The sequence below is a fragment of the Charadrius vociferus genome, unplaced genomic scaffold, assembly GCF_000708025.1.
Source record: "Charadrius vociferus isolate BGI_N301 unplaced genomic scaffold, ASM70802v2 scaffold190, whole genome shotgun sequence".
Lineage (NCBI taxonomy): Eukaryota > Metazoa > Chordata > Aves > Charadriiformes > Charadriidae > Charadrius > Charadrius vociferus.
Window position 1 is genome coordinate 6,492,471 of NW_009646608.1, and position 9,651 is coordinate 6,502,121.

The 9,651-nt window shown below is 42.5% G+C and overlaps 1 protein-coding gene across 1 annotated transcript in view; it reads left to right on the top strand.

Moving 5' to 3' along the window:
- The window catches only part of AGBL1 (ATP/GTP binding protein-like 1), a 372,591-nt gene extending 363,394 nt beyond the window's left edge, over positions 1–9,197 (top strand). Inside the window, exon 23 of the mRNA XM_009887663.1 lies at positions 8,891–9,197. Coding sequence (XP_009885965.1) covers positions 8,891–9,197 — 307 coding nt within the window. The remainder of the gene's footprint in view (positions 1–8,890) is intronic.
- The last annotated feature ends 454 nt before the right edge of the window (positions 9,198–9,651 follow it).

The following is a 9,651-nucleotide window of genomic DNA, read 5'->3' on the forward strand; positions in this document are numbered from 1 at the left end:
TCAAGGTTCAGTGATCATCTATTGTTATGTCTCAGCTAGCTGTAAGAGTATCTCCTGGCACCTCCTATGTCTTGTAATGAAAATTGTGTTCAGAATACAGAGCAAACCATGTAATTGTGTGGATGTGTAGGTGTGCGGGTGTCTGAGTGTATGCGCGTACACATATGTGTGTATCTATTATTTATCTATCTGTAAAGCAAGATAGATAAGGGATGGTGATCTACTTTGTGTGTCTGTATAGACATATTTACATATATACACACACATTTACATATCTATTACAGACAGATTCTCTGAAACATCAGCATGGTTATCAGCTAAAAATAGATTTTCACAAAAATAAGCTAGCAACCAATAGGTTGCTGTCTCCTCCAGTGGTTGGAATTTAGTTGTTTACAGCAGTTATTAGTTCAGTAAGGTAGGTAGATTATAGAATCATAGCATAGTTTAGGTTGGAAGGGACCTTGAAAATCATCAAGTTCCAACCCCCATGCCGTAGGCAGGGCCACCTCCCACTAGACCAGGTTGCTCAAAGCCCCATCCAGCCTGGCCTTAGATGTCTGTCTGTCATCTGGTGTGCAAGCAAATACTTGCATGTATAGTTATCTGACCCAAAAAATACCCTGTGCATAAAACAGATGTGTAGCTAAAACACAGTCTGGACATGTCTTGGCCATCTTAAAACATCTTGCTTTCAAAACCCCAAATCCTTTAAGTCACTCAGAGAGAACTAGGGGATATGTGCATATGGAACTTGGACTTTTGAAATTAAATATACAGAACCAATTACCAAACTTGGATGAAGTCAGTGGAATTATATGAAACAGCACCAAGGGAAACAAAAACCCAGGAGAACCTGCATGCCTTTACATTATTTATCCTCAGCAGTAGAAATTTTCAACATCTAAGCCAAAATCTTTCTACATTTCTTTCCCCCCTACAGTGCCAATGTCTCAATTACTGGAAGCACCCAAAAGCAATTACAAGGATTCCAATAATCTTCCTGCATTACTGTGGCTGGACTGCTAAGTATCATCAATAACGTGATTATCATTTTGAGAAGAAATTGCTTGAGATAGAGACACTGTGAGAAAAGCTCCCAAACACTTTCAAAATCATATTTTCACCAACTCTTACATTATTCAGTGTCCTAATGAGTTCCGGTAGTTGTAGTAAATACCTTTCCATTTAGAGAGACTTCACTGCTCATACTTCCACAGAAAGCTTAAGCTGGAGAAAGCCAAAATGTTAACTGTTTTGGGAGCATTTCTTTTGATTCTTAAACTCAGAGTAAAATCCAAGCCACTGCCAGGCTGCCTGGTGGATAGAGATTATCCCATCTATTTTATGACACCCATCTTATATTTCCTGTGTTCATCTCCATTTTTAATGAATGTAACAAGATCACAATGGACCAGATTTTAAACAATCTACTGTTAGTTGCTTCACTGGATCTGTCTGTAAGTTTCTGTTCAGCACAAGACTGCAATATCTAGCCATAGGTAACAATGGGCTGCATAGGGAAGAGTGTGGCCGGTAGGTCGAGGGAGGTCATTCTCCCCAAAAAAAAATGAGGGATTGGAGCATCTCCCTTATGAGGAAAGGCTGAGAGAGCTGGGACTCTTTAGCCTGGAGAAGAGAAGGCTGAGGGGAAACCTAATTATGGCATACAAGTATCTAAAGGGTGGGTTGAAGGAGGATGGAGCCAGACTCTTTTCAGTGGTTCCCAGTGACAGGACGAGGGGCAATGGGCACAAGTTGGAACATAGGAAGTTCCGTTCAAATACATGGAAAAACTTCTTTACGGTTCGGGTGACAGAGCACTGGCAGAGGCTGGCCCGGGAGGGGGTGGAGTCCCCTTCTCTGGGGATGTTCAAAACCCGCCTGGATGCAGTCCTGAGTACTGTGCTCTGGGCAATCCTGCTTTAGCAGGGGAGTTGGACTAGATGATCTCTAGAGGTCCCTTCCAACTCTGAAGATTCCATGATTTCATGATCACAAACGAAAGTGAATATACAAGTTCACAAATTTCTCCTAAAGTACATACAGGATGGTGCTTTCGTGTGCTGAAATGTAAATGTATTAAAGAAAAAAAAAAAGAGAGACAAAACCTCAGAACTGTTAGAACTGTTGAAGGGTGAGAAGGAAAAGTAGTTATCTTTGGGGTCTGCACCAGCTGTCATAACTCCATTTTGTGGCTACTTGTATCTGTTCAAGTCAGTGGGTTTTATTAATGCTTAGAAGCCTACAGCTGTAAGAATGCTAAAGATGCAGTGTTAGCCCTGCACTGATATATAGATTAGTTCTCCATTAGGAAGAAATTAATGATTGTTCACAAGACTGAATCCACAGCCTTTGGCTTCTCACCAGCTCTTCCATCCTGCAAGTCTAAAGATTAGCTCATGTGAAATTTATTGGTTAGCATTAGAAACATGCCTGGATTTGAACTGAGATATCTGGAATCCAGGAATGTCATGTAATGTGAAGCTACTACCCTTGAAATGGGAGAAAAATGCCTGCTTGTCCTCTGTACAAACTCATGTTTCACAGAAAGATCAAAGTGGTACCGGTGACATGGTGTAATTCAATTAAATGTGATTCTTCATATTCATACAAGGCTTTTCAGTTTCCCAACCATGTGTAATTAGAGGTGTGTACTCAACATTTCTTCTGCTCTTACATCAGTCATCAGCCATCTTCTCACCAATAAGGCCAATGGAAACAGTCATTCCTAAGAGAGTTTCTGCTAGATGCAAGTAAAATGTTGTCCAGGGCTAAATTGTTGCAAGCCTGAATGAACATTAGGGGACAGTATTGGCCAGGAGTCAGCCTGCTTCTTGCTCTTCGTACTCTCCCTTTATTTACAAGTTGTCTTCTGTTCTCTCTAAATAATAAAGCCCCACTTGCTCTTTACTTATCTAACTGGTGCACCAGACATCCATTTTTAATCTGGCCAAATCAATTACAAATATTACAGCCTACAATTACCCTGGGAACTCCTGAAAAACTAATTAGTACAAGCCTTAGCAATGAATTACACCTTTCTCTTGGCTCTTCGCAGCAGGAAGGAAAAAAACCAACACAACGTACACTCAAAACAAGACCAAACATCTCTCAGCCATAGCAAACAGAATTCAAGGCAGTGTTTAATTATGTTCATATTGTTCTTGAAAGAATGGGCCACGGTGGGCTGAAGGCCAGGGCACCTGGCACTGCCTTGGGCTCAGCCCGCATTTTCTCAGGAGATGTTGTAAGATGGAGAAGTCCTTGGCAAAGAGTCTTTGGAAAGGGCAATCTCATGGGAACCTACAAAGTTCATACCTTTATTGTTGACTGTGTAGCAAAAAAGGAGGCAAACGCAATGGTTCTTTAAGCTGGAGCCATCCTGCACCAGTACATAGCTGATTCCCTCCCTTGGTGAGGTCAGGGACTAAATAGAACCTTGTCTGGCGTTATTTCAGGCAGGAGGAGAAGCCAGGCTGCTGTCTGGGGAGCTCCTGAATTGCAGAGATCAAATTGGAAAGTCATTACAAGGCATGCACCGCACCTTGTAGCAAGTGAATCAAGACACAAAGGGCAGACTGAAGCCCTTCTTCATTGGCATCTTGTTGCCGTAGTGTATTTCTTACAGGTGTAATTACCTAAAAGCATCATAGTTGTTTCATTTATGTCCTAAAATAGTACTTTATGAAGCTATTAAAGGCAGGGTTGTACTCTGGGATAACTGCAAACGCATCTGCTTAAGATTCATTTTAGATTTATTACAAGACTTCAGAAGCAGTGTTCCTGTAAAATACTTTTAATAAAACATATGGATTCTTCAAAAGCAAAACTGTGCAGTACCACGCACCCTTTTAGATTTGGTGACACAGGTGGAATTTTAATGTCAAAAAAAAAAAAAGAAGGGCAAGGCAATCCCAATTCACTGCAGAGTGAGCAGCTTATCTTTAAAAGCTGCAGGATACTTTACTTACCAGCATGTATATAACTGTTCCTATAATTGGTACAACTTTGTTGAAAAAGAATGAATGATTTCCCTTCTACACAGGTGATAACTGTGGTCAGGGAACTTGCTGAGTTCTCCAGTCCTTCCTTGAGTGGAGAAAAAGCACACCCTTATTTCAGGGGAGTGCTGTAATTGCTGAGAACTTGGCCTGTTTGCATCAGACATATATCTTTTTTCTGTCTTCTCTTCTGACAAGGAAGTGTCTGATATCGTGAAAAATTTCAAGAAAGCTGTTTCCTGCCTTATTTCAGTCTATGAACTGTATCAGAGACGTGCTTGGCTCCTTATACGCAGCCATATCCCTGCATTGGGCAGCTTCCAAAGGATTGGGACATATGATGGAGAGAAGGTTTAGGGAAAGGAGAAAATAGGGTTACAGACAGGGTGATTATGCAGCTACTGGGATGTTATTTTTCACTGCAGAGAGAAGATGAAGGCATGTTTGCTTGTTTGTTGATACATTCTTCACAGGGAATCGTTGCTATGTCCATGACCAGCAGTGGTCCCCAGGCTTAGCTTTTTCCTCCTTATTGTGTGAAGCATTTAACCGCTCACTTCCTAGCTTCACTCCGGCAAGACTGCAGCAAATTTCACAAGAGTGAGAGGAGCAATATGAAAAAAAAAAAAAGTAAACGCTCCATTTCCTTCGCTAAGGCACTGCGATTGTGAGGCCTGTCAAGTGAAGGTCAAGCAGCAACCCTGAACAATAGTCACAGATTCCCTAAAAGGGACAGTTGTCAGTGCCTGTTCTTTCCAGCACAAAAAATAAAACACATTCTATTTTGAGCCAGTCAGTAGAATATACAAAGAGTGAGTGACCTGCCACACAAAGCAAAATATGAGTGAAAAATCCCAAGAGATTACTTAGGACATCTCTAGTTTTTCGTGCTCTGGAAGTATATGCACAAGTGAAGGAGGATTACGTATGGAAGAGAGATCATCAGTCACCCCCATGTACAGCATGTAGCTACAGTTTTTTAGCCACAACTATAAACTCTCTTTTCTTATGTACAATTCAGCATGACAGCTGACTTGCAAAGTTTCTGTCCAGGTGGAACCTAACAGGCAGGGTGACTTATAATGTGGGTTTTGCAGGAAGCACCTGAAAGAAGTGTTTTTCATTCCTACCAGAAAGCTCCAGTTACGCTGACGTGTAAGGAGGGACTGGGCTCCCTTCTTCTCCTTATGTTAAGTCAGCAAAAAACCAGAATCATTCTACAGGGTACCAAAGCTTACTTGCTTTCCAAAATGAAGCAAACAAACAAACACACTGGCATACAAAAGGAGAACTAATTAAGATCAAGTCATATCTTAATAAATATGCAAATTAAAAATCAAAACAAAGAAATTCTATTTATCACATCATAAAGTTGCAAATTGCTGTTGTGGCTCCCATCGGCTGAATAGATGGGGGCTACAAGGCTGTAGGTTTTGAATTAGTAGATCAACCAACATGCGTACATGTTTTATTGTGATAGCTGGGGGACCGTTGGCTGTAGATATATTACCAGCCTTCCCTCCCCCTCTTCTGTACTGCGTTCACGTTCAGTGGTATTCATAGACGATATTTGTCTTGGAATTCCCTAATGTAATGTCATTGGTTTTCCTCATTGTTTACCTTCAGTAAGACAACATCGTTATTCTTTGGTAAATCTGTTCCATGTCCCCTGGGGTTTTTCTCTTTTTAGGTTTGTTGGTGGGGTTTTTTTTGGGGGGTGGGGAGGGATTCTTTTGCAGCTTTTAAAAATCAGGTTAACAAAATAAACAAATAAACAAAAATACCAAGAGCCTGCCCCTAACAAAAAAACCCAACCCACAACTCTGTTGGAAAAGAAAGAAAGGCACACCTTCTGCAATGGTATGCAATAGTCTAAATGTTGGCATTTCTTCTCTTTACCGTCTTTCACCAATTGGATTCTCTCCTAAAGGATCTGGTCTTTGTGATGACTTTGGCAGCTTTGTTAGTGGGACTCCAGCTGGCTCCCCGGCATGCTACGTGCTGCCACCTCTCCTCTTTCAGAAGAACCTCTAACCTCCTGGTTTGAACTAGCCCATTTCTGTTGCTTTGTTATGTGTTTTAAATCTTTCCACAGCAGAAGGTGAATTATTGGGATGGAAGATTCCACAGAGTAGAGAGATGTAGCTGCATTGTCGAGTTTGGTAGTGTGATAAAGAGCCTGTCAACTTTTAAGTCACTGGCATGATTACAGCCTGCATTGGCAGTGAGAGGAAGTTGGTACCATCTATTTGCTGTTTGGTAGCTCATTATATGATTTGTGGTGGTGGCATCAATCCAGTGGGTATCAGTCTATATTGGAGAAACCACTACTAAAGTCAGTCCTAATTGGCTTGCTCATTCACTGTCACAGCAAAGGAGCAAAGGGCAGAACAAATTAGGAAGAAATTCTTCTTTCCTGATGTCTAGACAGAGTCTAAGCTCACATGTGGGGAACCTCCCCCTGCAGGATATCTGCCCAACTATTGAACTGTCACGGCCTTGGTATTTTGTGTTCTGTGTATGTAGGCAACATGACAGCACCCATCTTGGAAGGGAGAGCTTTGGGAGTCCATTACAAAAGTCCATTATAAAGGTTTTATGCATAAATGGTTGCTTCATAAAGACTGTCCCTTCAGTCTTCAATGTAAAGAAATGGCAGGTTTGTGTGGTTTTCATTCTCTGATTGTTGTCTCCCAGATTTCCCTGCGTAGTAAAGTGCTTTTGTGCTACAAGTCATTTTCCCTTTTTGTCAGAAATCCAGTCCTAAAATCATTTAAGTTGTCAAAAAAATTCAGAAGGTCCTCTGTTATTTGGTTTCCCAGCTTTAAGTAATAATAAGAATATTTTTTAAATTGTTATCCAGTTAATGCAAATGTTTGACCTTCAGTTCCTGGGTTGCTAACTGAATCGTTACGTCTGTAAAACACCAGTGACTGGGGTGGCAGCTATGCTCTGTCCCAACGGCATTAGCAGCTCCTCCCAAACATACAAGCGCAATATTGAAAGCAGATACGCTTTGGTACATTTTGATTGCAAAGCCACAAGAGCAGAGCTTATAACTGAAAAATCTAGTTCCCTGGAGTTCAGTCAGCTTTGAACATTATCATAGGTGCTTGGTATCATGGTAATTCATGCCATGCCTGCATACGAGAGAAAAAAAAACAACAAAAAAAGAAGAGATCAAACCCACTGGTCAGACTCAGTAGAGACCACTGCTTGTTGCTTTTTAGGCTGGGAGGACTGTCCTGGTTTGTTTGTTTTGTTTCATGTCACATACTCAATTTCAGTGTGAGTTCTTCCTGACCCAGATTTCTGAGCAGACTGAAGTGGAGCCAGAAACTGTAAAAGTGCATAATTATTCTTTTATTTATTTTTAAGCTGTACAGCTCTATTAAGCTTTCAGAGAATCCTTTATAGCCAGCCTTTGAAGTAAACTAAACCAGAGATCAGCCAGAGAAGGAGAAGTGGGTTGACACTGCTTATTTCTGCTTGCAGAGTAGTCCGTATACAGTTAAGATCTGGAGTCTCAAAGCTAGGAAAATCTTACTCTTTTTTTTGGAGTGCAGAAGAGAGAAGGGATCAATACATCCAAAAGCAATACTTTACACCTTTGGTATGTTCTGAAGCCTCAGATGCTGGCACTGCTGTGAAACAGCTGAGAGCTGGAAGATTATTCCGGGTACTGACATGTAAATGAGCAGACCACACATTAAAGCTGTGTACGCTCCATCTGCCAAGCCATTCATTCTTCCCAACTTGGGACAAATTAGAAACTCTGGCCCAGTGGTGGAAGATTATTATTCCTTTCCCAGTCCCCCAAAGCAATACATTCCCCTGCTTTGAGGCTGATTGAAAACACTGACCTGGAGGTGAAAAACACAGTATCCATCCGCCCTGATTCATCCAGACTCTGACCCCGGCAGCATTGAAACCACAGGCTTCTTTCTGGTCTCAAAAAATCACCCAGCTGCCCTCCAGGGCTAAGGGCCAAATGGGACCTCGGCAGCGAGGTAGGAGAAGGACCCTATCCCCCAGAGCAATCTAGTCTGGTGGTTACCATTCTGCCATAAATATTGCATTAGGCTAACCTAATACAGTAATGTATTGAAAGTGGACGTGTAAAGAAAGGCTGTGACCATTCCTGTAGGTAAACAGCAGGAAGCTAAGGTTGTGCAACCTACCCTTCCGCGAGCCAGGCGACGTAGCTGTGACATCCATTTAGAGTCTCTCCTCAGCCATTCAGACTCATCTCTGAATTTGGCCCTTCCTTGGGAAGTCATGCTGTGGAAGCCTTTTCATGCTCCTTCCAAAACACAAGCGCTCCTGGTGTTCCTGCCCTCCCGGGAGCCAGCGTGCTTGACGACCCCAGAGCCTCCGGTTTTTGTTTGCGCTGCCTCTCGTTAGCAGTGCTCTGAGCTTGCAATGAATGGGAGTAAAAGATGCCAAAGCACATCAACCACTTGGATTAATTAGGTCTTACACTAAATGTGGAACTACAGCGAGGTGGATGATGATTAAACCAGCAGCCTTCTGGAAACTGAGTACCTCCTCCTCCTCTACTATTTTTCAGCTTCTGTAACCTTGTAAGTGCCTCAAGGCAAGAACGGTGTTGTCTGTATATAAAGCACTCAGTTTCTGTATAAGCAATAGCAATAATAGTGATAACAATAATCGTTTCTCCTGTGAGGTAGGGAAGTATCACTCTTCATTTTACAGATGGTGAAACAGACACAAAGATGTACGGGAGCTTACTTAGTGCCATCTCACGTCTTATTAGCAGAGCCAGGGCCGAACCCAGGAAACACATTTCCCAGTAACTTGTTCTTACCCTGAGAGAACACACCCTCCTTTGATGACGACCAGTCTCTCTTCTGATTTTTCTGCAGAAGCTGTGGCAACAGCAGCCTGGAGACCGATGATGAACCTCCTTGTGCGGAAGAAATCGATTATAATACTGACAGTTGCTCTGATGATGAAGGGAACTTCTCGGAACTAGACCAAGAGATCCAGGAGTGCCTCTCATGGGTGGAAGGAGAGACAGAAGATGAGGGAGTGACCACGGGACAGACATGTAGCTCCAAGGCTCTCAGGGGGCTCTACATTTCCAGCCAACCAACATCCAACAGTACGTCTCTCCCTCTGCGTTCAACAGCGCTTGGGGTGTACAGTGGGTTCGAGAGCAGCCCTGCATGAACAAGGCTTGGACTTGCAGAGCAGTAAGCAAATGGGTTACTGCTCACGTTTGCCTGTTTGCCAGCTTCAGCATCCTTCCCAGATGTGTTGCTCCACTTCGGAATAGAAAGCTGACTGTCTGTTTGTGTAATTTGTATACATATATATATTGAGAATGACTCCTTACGCTTTGTACGCAAGGTGGAGTGCCCACTGGCCAGATGGTACTATGCGAGAACATCGTCTATTCCTAAACATAATCCCCAGTTTCACAGCTGCCTCTAGTGTGTGGTTTCATACAGATTCACCTGAGGAATGGTCTTCTGAGACCAGGCAACCAGAGATGATTCTCCTTTTCCTACTTTCCTCTTATTATGAGGAGCAGCCTTTGCCTGGAAGAGTGACAGTCGTGGATGCTTTTGGCCAGAGTTCTCCATTGCCATTCATTTCTCTTGAGCTGTAAAGGATGTATCTG